A 12653-nucleotide genomic window follows, 5' to 3' on the forward strand; every position below is an offset into this window, starting at 1 on the left:
TTATAAACCAAATTATAACGCACCATAACTTTTGCAGACAAGTTGTTCGTAATGGCGCCGCATTTTGGCGGGAAGCGGGAGCGTTGCAACGCCAAAGCGTTAATGGGGGGTGAACAATAAAACACATTTATACATTTTGTCATATTTTTATATATGATCTACTTTGTAATAAATTGCTGTAATATACAAAATGGTCATTTTTTATTTTATTCAAGAGTGGCTTGAATACGTCTTCATCTTCTAAAATACGAAATGTTGTACCTAACTTTTTTTTTAGAGTTATCCGTGAAGGTTCCCTGTTTTTCAAATTATTTATTTTCTATAACACTGGCAGCCTCAAAATTTGGTAAATTATTCGTTTTTTTTAACTATCCCTCATTGTCAAAATTATTTCATGATGTTTGGTGATTTAGAAGCAAAATTGTAGTATTTAACTTTATTGTTCAACTAAAATAAACAAGCAAATTTAAAATGTGTTGGCTAGCGTGGGCTGTCGCTCTAACAATGTTTTCCTATATGTTTGCAAAACCCTAAATAAAATGAACTCAAGCAACCGCATACTGCAAAACGGGTAAGTCATTTTATCATCACATAAGAATAAAATATAAAGAATGAAATAAAATAAAATGTTGCAAATTTTGAACTATTATCACGTATCATGATTGTAAATTAATATTACGTGTTTATTTATTTATACAATTGTTCTGCATTATTTTTTTTATCTGATATTTGTTATTATACTACATGAATTGAAAAGATATACAGTTTCACAACTTAAATCTTTTTTTTTTTCAGATGAATGAATTGGGATAAAGAATAATAACACATCCTTTAGATGAATATCTTTATCTTAGAAATAGAATGTTAGTTTGAAATAAACACCTTATATTAATCTTGATTTTTAATTCAGCCATGGCTCTTTTACTAGAATTATTGACTTCAACCTCTGACTAAATCTACAATCATAATAAAATAATGGATTACCTCTGTTTCCCTTATACCATGTAAAACATTTACTTTCACAAACTTTTCTGACCTGACGAGAGGGCGCTGTCATCAAGGTTATAAGAATATTGCCTACGCTTTACGATTTAGCCACATGTAAATAAAACATGTTTAAAAAGAAACTTTAGTTTCATTTTCGGCTTGCTTAATTGGCCCGTTAAGTTTTTCTTTATATTTCCTTAAGAGACATTTCGAAACGTTGTAACCTCGTTTTTGAACGAAAAATGTCAATGTCATGTGAAACGTCAAAACAAATCTCAAAAACCGTTTTGCCGAAAATGTTTATTTAATAACTTGTTATATTTTAAACATAGGTCAACTTATGAAATATCATTAAATAGCCACAACAAAAGTGTAGTATAAGTGTAAAATATTAAATGTTTTTAGTATACGAGAACTATTTGTTGAATTATTGAGTTACAAACTTTTAATCGTCATACTGTTATTTAAAAGTTTTTTAAAAAACTAATAAAATGTCGTACGCGGAACTATCAGAAGATGATGATAGTTTTGTACTTGACGCTGAATTTGAAGAAAAGACATTACCTTTAAATTCAATCAGTATAAGCAGTGACGATGAAACGAAGGGCTCAGCTGTTGTGTATGAACTTACTTCGGATGAAGACGAACCTGCTAAAGCAGTCGAGTTACGTAAAAAGAAACAGGCTTTAATTAAGAACCTATTCCCAAATACCAAAATAAGTAACAACAGAAAAACACAAGCTCCACAAATAGTTCCACAAATACCTAAACCTAAAGGGTTTGAACTTATGATCGGTGGTATAAAGGTTCATATACCAGTTAAACCTTACGGTTGTCAGACTGCTTTAATGTTTAAGGTGAATATTAGTTTTACTCTATTAAAAAAACACAAAATGAGTTCTGATATAAAACATACATGAATGTTGAATGTAATCAATAATACTGACATTGTATAAACCATTGTCAGTGGCCTTATTTATTATAGTATTAATAAAAAGTAATATACACTAGCTTAGTTCACTTGATGTTCCTGATCTCTAAAACATGATACTAAACACTAATAATTCATTTAAGGTAATAACAGCAATTAATAAGAGCCAGAACTGCTTGCTGGAAAGTCCTACGGGATCCGGAAAAACATTAGCTCTGCTCTGCGGTGCGCTGGCCTGGGTGCGACATGAAAACAGTGAGTACATTATAATGTGTCAGCTGTATTAAGATTATCATGATTAGCTTGTGCCAGCCAACTGCTGGAGATAAGTCTCCACCAATGACTTTCACCGTATTCAGACCACTGCTTTAACCTTCTAGTATTAGAAGAAATAATTTAAACATCAGTTTGCTTACTTTATATGCTTTGCCTTTATTTCCCAATAAATAGGAAGATAATATTATTAACCTGTAGCCTAATAGACTTGACATACTTTGAAGTGCGATTATAGTTTGATTCATATTAAATTTATTGTTTGATACAGATCTTACTATTGAAGTAATAATTAGCAAAATGCTATGGTAACTTTTTAAATATAAACGCCAGATAGATATTAATTCTAATATTCTAGAGTGTAGAGTTGAAAATTGCGCACTGTTTATGATGAGTGTCATAAATAATTCGTGTATTCAGTGTCGTTGATTACCCTAGTACAAGTTTAACCCTGACAGAAGATAAAGCTACGTAGGTCTTCCGCAACGAGCGACAATTGATCAAGTGTTCGCGTGTCCCCTCGGGACTAAGAATACAAGCTACTTATAAATCATACAAAAACTGTCGCACGACAATCGGCAAACAGCCTAACACGAAAATTGCGCTCAGCCTATACTGAATGCATTTGCCGCATGCAATCTCGTTCGAAAACTATAAGGACGTTGCTGATATTTTAATTTTGTTTTTTATTATCTGTCTTATCGATGTCGATTACAGTGGTACCGATTTTTGTAATCGCCGAAATTGAATTTACATTCTTTTAATCTTTTTGTTCAAGGCCCCTTAATAATACGGAGGTAGGACAAACAATAATAGGAATGGCAAATTATTTCATATCAGTCCCTAAAATGCTCGTAATTTTTTCAATGTCACCGTATTCATTTTATGTCCGTGATTTTTGCGAAGAAGTTTAGATAGGAATAATTATGCCAAGCGACATGAATATTTAAGAAATGTATTTTGTGTATTTCTCTTATTATTTTATCGTTAATCAACAAACAGTGAAATGTCTGTAGTAACATTCTTACGTTTAATTTATATAATTTTCCTCACATCATAGTGAAATCACAGCGTTAGTAAAGTTTGCCAAAGTCGTAACTTTGCGTCATTTGACCTCAGAAGTTGAAAAGTCGCAACTTGTGACATCGAAATATTGATATTAAGACCCGTTTACACTGTATAGTTTTATAAAATTACAATTTGTATGTATTTTCAATTGTACAACGTATAAAATTATATCAAAACAATGAAAATAATAACCTGTAAATATTAAACTATATTTTATCTATCGCAATGAGATATGTTAACGACAAAATGTACTTTGACTACGAAACTAAAAACCTTATGACGCATTCAAAATCTATTTCGTATAGTGTAAAACCTTCCTAAGTCAAGAAAGAAGCCATGAAACAGCTACTTAAAAAATTATGAAGAGTGTTTCATAAACTTAGATGGAATTGCGTCATCTATTTTCTTACGTCGATCAACACTGAAATAATTTCTAAGAAATTGAAACTTGCCTTTAAATACGTAACGACGTTTGTATGGCATCGAAAACTTTTCAAATTTACGTAGGTAATTATTTAACCAGGGTCTTATTTATATGTAATCTATGTAATGACTAATTTTGTGATGAAATTAAGAGCATTTTTTGTTCATGCAAAGATTATGTAGGGAAATATTTAAATCTTTATATTATAGAAAATATTAAATCACCGCATAAATAATAAACAAAGACAATATTTCATTCCTAATCTATTTTCAAATGCAAAAAGGCAAAGAAGAAACCTTAATTATAGTCAGGGATAAGTCGCGGGTGACTTTTTTAAAAGTTTTGACGTCTGGTGAGAAACGGCGGGCTCGATGCATTTGCGTTTGTCGTGTGGCAACTGCCAACCCTCGCACGACATTTTTTAAAGTAATATCTCGCCTAATTTTCTTTTATGTCTGCAATTTTGACGAGTCAATCGTGAGAAACGAAATGCTTAGATGGTACGAAATAAAAATGCTAAATAACGTTCGTGAATCGGAACGTATTGTTTTTGTTTTGTTTGTTGCGTTTGGATGTTTAACATTAGTAATTAGTGTAAATAATTAAAATGTGAATTTATATACTATTTCTAGGGAGCATTCTCCTAGTTAGTCTCTTTAAAACTATAAAAAAAATGTCACCTACTGTAATACAAGTCCATTGAGGTAAAATACCGAATCTCTAAATTATTCAGTGACACATCAATACGGGGTGACACTGGATATTGATCGAAAACAAAAAAGCTCATTCCCTTCCGGCATGTAGAAAGCTGTTGCGACCCGCAACGCATCAATTACAGCGGCCAAGGTTCTCCGCACGCGAGTTGACAGCCGCCGCCCCCAGATGTCGCTGACTTCCCTCGCCCTTTCCTCACCACGCTTTTTTCCGCGTTCCGCGTAACTGCCAACCCTTTGGCTAAATTGAATTAGGTTTCGGAATCTGTGCGCCATCGCTGACGGCTCCACGTCTCAGAAAGAACTGCGTAGATTGTATTCAATGTTTTAATTAAATGATTTTAGTTGTGTGACGAAATGTGTTCAGCACAGTTTGCTTTGTTTACTTGAATCCGTGCTTCATAATTTCTTTGCAACTTACAGCTATTCAAACAAAATGAAAGAAACATAAAATTAATTAAAGCCACAGGGGTATTTTAGCTATTCTAATTTGTCTGCTTACATTAAAAACTACGTCTAAACACAAAGCTACAAATTAGTTTCCCTTACAATTTGAATATCTAATTCACCCCACAGTATTTAGTCTGGGTTCCGTCACCGACACCCGAATCTCCCCGCGGCAGACGCGGAAGCGGGCAAGGGTATGATCATAGCTACCGCCACCTATAAATTTCTATGCAAATGAGGCGGCGAAGAGCGAAGTCGCAGCTACAATCGAGCCGGGTTATAAATAACGTTTACGATTGTCGACGACATCGGCAACCCTTCCCGCGACGCGGGAGGTACCGATGTCCGTGATAAAAGCTCAGGTAAGGCCGCGCTACTACATGCAAATTTATTATCTCGCCGAGATGTAAATAGAGGGCGTATCGAGACAAGACGGTATCGAGGCAATACGCTACTATCTTTCATTATTGGCCGCGGTCGGAACAGGACTGGTATTACCGGTATTTTAACATATAAAGCGCGGCACCGTTGCTCTCCTGTAATAGTGTAAAATCCCCCAGTTGTTCCTTGTTGGCCTGTAGATATTCGAGAGTAGTCGTTCTTATCTCGGTCTACATTCTGAATTCCAAAATAAATATGATTTAGGAATAAAAAGTTATGACTAAAATCTGTGTGAATCGGCACTTATTGAGCTAGCGCGCTTTATCCTTCGGCCGCGTCTTCACTTAGGTTAGATGGAGTCGTGGTCAAGCGCTGGTTTATTTATGTTAAAAAAAATGAAAATTGTTGATTATAATGTCAGGATAATTATTGCTAAACCTTAACTAAACTTTTAACATGTATCTAAACGAAAGTTTAAACTTTAATACTAAAGTAAAAAGGACTTTTTTCATCCTTTCATGTTTGTTGTTAGTAAGAGCAATTTTTAAATTTGTTTATAGTAATTTACTATGACACGTGAGTGCGTAAGTAGACAGAATTTATACCGGAAGTCAGTGACTATATCGATAACGGTACGATCGCGTAATCTTCGTTTTTATTACGCTACGATCGGGACCAATGTCTGTTTAAATATTCCAAATTTTGATACCCCTTTATTGTCACGGCATGGATGAACATTAATGTTTTATGCATTGAATAATGGGAATATTGTTATTATTTATTTACATGCTATTCTTTAAATTAACGGTGGATATATAGAAATGGTATATTTTAAGGAAACAAAACTATTCGATTACTATCAATAACCGTGCCAAAAAATTTGGTAAAACAAGCTTAGCAGTTATGGATGCGTTGACTGTAGGAAACTTGTAAAAGGACATGGTAATTCCGACTATTTCCGGGGAAGAATAGAAATCGAATTACACATTACATATTCATACATTCATCATTCAAAACGCTTGAGATACTCTTATTTAACTGAACCTAACTGCCTTTACACGCCTTTTATATTCTATGTTTAATTTTGTCTGCCACTAACTTTAAATTTAATAAAATTTTACGTTTGCCGTTGTCGTTATAAATTTTGATATGGAATAAATTTCCAATGACACTATCTGTGATCGCGTGCCCACAGTTACCTGTAAAATAGATCCGAATGCTGATTCGATAAAGTGGAACTGAGCAGTTAGATTTGTTTTAAATGTCCCGTTTCGGCGTCGTAAATAAAGTGAGGCGATTCGCGTGCGCCCCGACACCGCTAACTTTTCATCAGTTATGAAATTGAGCCTATTTTTCTTGCTTTGATTCGCACAAAGTTAACTTACCGATTATCCTACGGTTTATTTCAATTTTATTCGACAACTAGCTGTTGCCCGCGACTTCGTCCACGCAATATTGAGATAAAAAAGTAACCTAATATATGCCCAGCCGTTTCAGAGATTGCCCGGAACAAACGCGGCTTGCGGACAGACAGACAAAAAATTTTTAAATGCGATTTTCGTTATCAACAACGCAAATATATCATCTTTCCGAAATCTGGAATTTTTCTTTTGATATAACAGACACTCGAATTTCATTATTTGTGTAGATGATAGCATATAGGCTGATAATTTTTGTCGTAGAAGGTGAAGACTATTGCATATATTTTTAACATTCGTTATTTCAATCATTTTGCACAAAACCAATGAGCTATGAATATAATTGTTAAAATCATCTCGTATATTGGTGGGAATTCAAAAGCTATTGAATTTATCTGTTTAAATGTTTTTCTGTTGTTCATTTTAATCGGAATACGTGTAGTATAGAACTTAACTTCATCAAACTAAGTTGCTTTATCTTGTAGTGCACAAAGTTCTCCAATCGCCCGATAATTTCCCCCATTAATTGTTCAAGTATTAATGACGAGGAGGCCAATTCGAAATGCCTGTCTGCACTAGTGATGTGAAAAGACGGACTTTGATAGAATCTATCGATATTCAAATACAGTAGGACCTCGATAACTCAAACCTCGATAACATAAAAACCTCTATAACATAGACCCTTGATAACTTGAACCTCTATAACTTAAAATATTTTGTATTTCCCTTGAACTTTAACTTATTGAGGTGCTACTGTATGATGTTTGTCGATTTGATGTTAAACTGCCATTTTCTGAACGTTTATTTTTTCTTAAGCAATACTAAATGACTTCCTTAGTCATCAAAAAAATGAGTATGGCAGTAAGAATTTTTTTTATGGACTTTTAGTTAACTGTAATTGTCTACAGTTAATAATTAACGTGATTAATCGCTTTTGATCTCACTACATATTAAGCTTTTTTTTTTGATCACTCAAGTTTTCGTTTTGTGTTTTAAATAAAACGCGTAATATTCACATCACTATTTTGTTTTTTATAGAATCGTTATGATTACATGTGTATTTTCACGGATATTACTAATTCAAGCTATGACTTCATTACGTGTTTTAAAATTAAAATATTATACGTTTTGAATCGACTAGAAGTTGTCTGCTTTTTACAAATTTTGTATAGTAAGTGTATATGAAGGAAACTGTAACTTTTTAAACGATTGCACTGTTGATGTAAATTCCATTCCATTTTAAACGATTTATTACTGGAATAGGTTCGTTTCAAAATATATACCCTTCATCAGCGACGTGTTCTATCGGAATCTTTTCTATATCTGCCAAGTTTTATCAAAATCCTTTAAGACATTTTGGACATACGTAGTAGCAGCGTCCTTACATCTAAAAGTTCGCATTTATAATATTACATATTATGATAGAGGCTTTGCGTATACAATAAAGAGTATACCTTATGTGTGCTGCAAACGTAACATATTTTATAATTCATCTGTCGCTGTAACACATTGTTTTTTCCACAATAGCCGTTTACAACTCATTAAAATCATGCTGCTCGGTTCGTGACGGCGCTTACCCCTAATCGACCATTACAACGAAACCATTTCTTTTTTTTTCGTTCCGCCTACCCCTACCGAAGCCTTTTTTTCTACAATTCGTATACAGAATGGTAATTTTACAGTTTTGAGCACGTCAATCTATTAATAGTGGGATTGCCTTTCGTGACTCGATTCCGATTTTTGTATACGAATTAGTATCGTCCTTTGTTTGTTTTCTTCTCATTACATTTTTTTAGGGTTAAATCGATTTTACGGGCTTGTTGATGTAATGCCTTGTAGTACATCGATTGAAGATTTATGGCCACGGGTTATGTTGATTTGGAGGGGTACCGAAGGGGTCTATTCTCACGCTACTGGTTTACTTGTATGTTGTATGTAGAAATGGGAGATTGAATTTACAGTATTTAAAATAGCTGTCCTTTGATTAACCAGTTTGATGTTTAGCCAAAAGGTTTAATTGTTTTTTTTTTCTTTTAATTGGGTTAATAAAACTAAAATTGGCCATACCAATTATTGTTTATATTTGTTCGTATGGCTTCATTTTTTTATACTTAACATTTTGTGGTCGACGTTTTAATGAGGATTTACCATTTAATAATTACCATGTAAAACACTACTCCTACTTTCTATCAATATGAATTTACTAAAAATCACCTATGACGAATTTTACTAAGTTGTATTTTTTATTTTAAGCGCCATCTATGGCGTAATTGGGTAACTACATCGTGAGAAACCAAATAATGCTTTTAGATTACAGCGCCATCTATCCACAGAAGAGGTTATCATTAGGTTTGAATGAACTTGCAATATACAAAAAGGTTTTAATAATGTGATTTATTATTATTTAAAATCCATTATTATTCATGTGTTTAAGACATTTTAAGCAATGCCACTGGTATTAATTTTCAGAAATGTAGATTTTATTGGTATTGCCTTGTTACCGATTGGTTTGAAGTAAAACAAAACACGTTTTAGTTTTTTTTTTAATTATTACGATAGCAGTTTTTGTAGAATAGAATATAAATATGTAATACCTTAATATTGGGTCTTGTATTAAATAAATCTATGTTTGAATCACTTTTATAATCTTTATACGACTAAAACCTATTAGAGAATTATAACGCTATCAATGAAATGAACGAAATCCCAAAAAAAGTATAATCTTTGTCTCGCAGCTGGTAATTTGGCATATCAATGACGCTATCCAGTGTATTAATTACAAAGTGAGCCGACATCCCTGCGTTTAAAACCGCTTTTAACTACGCACACCCCTAATAAACACGCTCTAAATACAATTAATAACCAATCTTATTGAAAGGGAATAAAATCCATTTTGTAATGACGTGAATTTCGAAATTAGAATTTGAAAAGAGCTTTGCGCTAAATCTAGTCAAACGATTTTGATCTCTAAGCTGATAGTTTTAGAGTTTACTTTTTAATGGTAGATTTATAGGGTAAAGGGTGTGAATTAAGATATAACAAAAGGAACACAAGAGGGGAATGTGACACGGGCACTGCTTAGTGTCAACCTCATATGCCTTTGATGTTGTATGTAAAATGTTTACGAGTGGTTATTTATTTGGAGCCGGGTCTATATTATTATTATTTCAATAGGAAGGGCATGTCGTGATGCTTGGTGACACGACTTGCATATGTCCCTTTTGTATTCGTTATTTGTACTTATATACCTCTAGGCGATGTGATTACATAGCTTTATGTACCCCTGTTCAAATATTTTAATATTTGTCAAACGTTACGCTTTTAAATTTTTTTCTTTTATTCTGGGGAATTTTTGTGACACCTATTGAGATAGGTAAACGTAATTTGTCCTTTTTTGTATGTGATATAAACATTACTTATATCCTTCCGTTTAATTTAAACTAACAAGCGACCAGCTAGGCTTTCCCATGCTAAGTGCTTCCAATACTGAAACGAAAATATGTTTATTTACGTCACATTAGAATCCTTTAAAATTGTCATATTTCTCTACTATATACATGGATTATACATGTAAACCTTTCTTTTCTAATACTCTATTAGAAAAAAACTGCATTAAATCTGATGCGTCGTTTTATCTAAGCATACATAGGGACAAACAGACAGCGGTAAGTGACTTTTACACTATGTAGTGACTAATTTGATTACCGACGTTAAAAGCGGAAAATGTCACGTGACCGCGAGATCCTCCAGCCAGCTTAATTTGACAGGTATTTTGTGTAGTACTCTTATATACTTGTTAACATAAGATAACGTATATACAATAAAAATTAATTAATTTGAAGTACGTATTCATAATCCGGTTGAAAGTACGCTTCAATTTAATTAACGTATATTGTAGATCCTTATGTCTGTAGTGCGCTTGTCACAGAAGTCACGTAATTATGCGCCATTCTTATGTAAGTTTACCTGTATATTATGTACATTTTTCACAATCAGACAATTCTTCCGTAGTTATGAATTGTAGAACTTTGTAATTTGATTCAGTCAATGAGAATTATTTTAATTAAAGACTCAATTTTTTAATTAACCTATTTTCTGAGTTGTTTACCTCCTTTTTCCAAGTATTTCTAATTTCAAATGTTTTGTACTAGTAATATTGATTTTTTTATCATTAATCAAGCTGTTCCCGCGCAGCTTCGTCCGCACCGAATTTTAAATACTTTATTTTATTGTTGACATTTGTCAAATTCTCAATTGTCAAAATTACCGTTACCGTAATAACTTTGCTTCTTAATGCTAGCAGCTTGTATATTATTGTTCCTTTCCCACATTAAGGTTTTAGTTAAGGTAAATTTAGTTACCCCCTAATTTTAATAGTCGTAAGTGTAGGGCGTTTTTATTAACAAAAAAATAAAAAATATGCTGTTATTGCTGACATCCTACGCCACGAAGTAGTGTGTGTACATAAATTGACGCAACTACGTGGTCTGCTTGTTCGTTTGCCGTCTTGACAAAGTAAAAACCATCTAGTTATAGTTAAGTATGTGTAAGTAACGTATTCAAGAGATTTTAATCAGTTAGCTCTTTTCGTTTGAAGTGGGCTGTCCTCTGGTTGTGAGTGACTCGTGTAGAGCTTGTATTCCAATTTCCTGTCAGCGCTATTACGTAGCTGAGACGCAGCTGAGTAGTTTCCTAGGTACATGTCCTAGGTTCCAATCAAATGTCGAGTTTTAAAAATATGTCTGTAAAAGTACCTTTTGTCACATAAATTTCCGATCCTAATTCCAAAACATTACGAACCTTGCAATTTTCACACAGTATCTGAAAAAGTGAAATATCGTAGTGATATTATGGAATTAGTGCTCTGTTAGTTAGCTTTGGCTTTGTATAGAAACAAAATGATACCTTTTATTTGTAGGAAGGGTTTGAAAATAAATATTCGCATTATAAAAAGTAGAAAAGGTACATGAATAGTTTTTTTAATGTCACCAAATGTAATCCGAAAATCCCCTGAAGCGATCGTCCGAATGGCGTAGTCAATTACATCTGTTAAGATCTTTTAGGCTTATGTTTAAAAACCTTAGAGACGCTATTTAAAAACAATCAAATAAAATAATGCATAAGTTGATATTGGAGCCATATTTATTTAGTTTGCTAATTCCTTGCTAAATCCTTTTACCGTGTAATAAAAAATTTAGTTTTTAACGTTATTCTGTTAGATAAGTTGAAGCGTTGTTGAAATCATAACTAAACTATAAGTAACTTGTTATTTAGTCTTCAGCTAAAATTGTTAATTTAGTTTAATATTATGTAATTATTTACTTGGCTTCCGGTTTGACAGTCAAAGTGTATATACGTAGTGTAAAGTGCTCCGTATAATTAATTATAAAACAGTCGAAAACCATTATAAAATCACAACAAGTAGAAGCACATCATAAAATAAGAACCTACAATTGCTAAAAAACTACGAAGACAGTGTGTAGTGCAGCTTGACACAAGAATAAGTGCAATTATCTTAGTGCTATTCTAACCTACAAACAAGTTTGACATCTGTCCTTAGAAGATGACACATCAACTCCCGCTACGTTCCGTTTGACACAACTCATGTTAAAAATGTTGCCAGCTAAAGTAAATTACTACTAAATCATACCGAAGATATCTACTGAATACAAATTCACTATCAAAATTCATACTAAAAAAAAAAAAAAAGAATTAAAAAAACTTGCGAGTACCCGTTTTAATAATGGAAGAACAAATGCAACTACTGTTTAAAAAACTAAAACAGGAAATGGATAAACAAACTGAAACTCTCAAAGATTCAATTACAAAAGCAATACTAGAAGAAATCAATATTAAATTAGAACCACTAATAGAAGAAAATAGAAATTTAAAAACCGAATTAAAACAATTAAATGAGAAAATGAAACTTTTGGAAATAAGGAAAAAGGAAAACAACTTGATTTTTTACGGATTCGAAGAAAATTCTGAAAACAAAAACATAATCGAGATGA

The 12653-nt window shown here is 32.7% G+C and overlaps 1 protein-coding gene and 1 long non-coding RNA gene across 4 annotated transcripts in view; both read left to right on the top strand.

Moving 5' to 3' along the window:
* Positions 1 to 370: 370 nt before the first annotated feature.
* On the top strand, positions 371 to 892 carry LOC106107134. The gene is made up of 2 exons (XR_001225850.1): positions 371 to 571; positions 796 to 892. It is a non-coding gene; the product is annotated as an uncharacterized LOC106107134 (long non-coding RNA).
* A 373-nt stretch (positions 893 to 1265) lies between these two features.
* The window catches only part of LOC106109404 (Fanconi anemia group J protein homolog), a 45099-nt gene continuing 33711 nt past the window's right edge, over positions 1266 to 12653 (top strand). For 2 of the 3 annotated variants that reach the window (XM_013290896.1, XM_013290913.1), the window contains exons 1-2: positions 1266 to 1844; positions 2062 to 2173. In XM_013290896.1, the coding sequence (XP_013146350.1) occupies positions 1479 to 1844; positions 2062 to 2173 (478 nt within the window). In that variant the 5' untranslated portion in view covers positions 1266 to 1478. The remainder of the gene's footprint in view (positions 1845 to 2061; positions 2174 to 12653) is intronic. The other variant, XM_013290904.1, reaches the window with a different exon arrangement.

Source organism: Papilio polytes, unplaced genomic scaffold (assembly GCF_000836215.1).
Source record: "Papilio polytes unplaced genomic scaffold, Ppol_1.0 DF824269.1, whole genome shotgun sequence".
Classification (NCBI taxonomy): Eukaryota; Metazoa; Arthropoda; class Insecta; order Lepidoptera; family Papilionidae; genus Papilio; species Papilio polytes.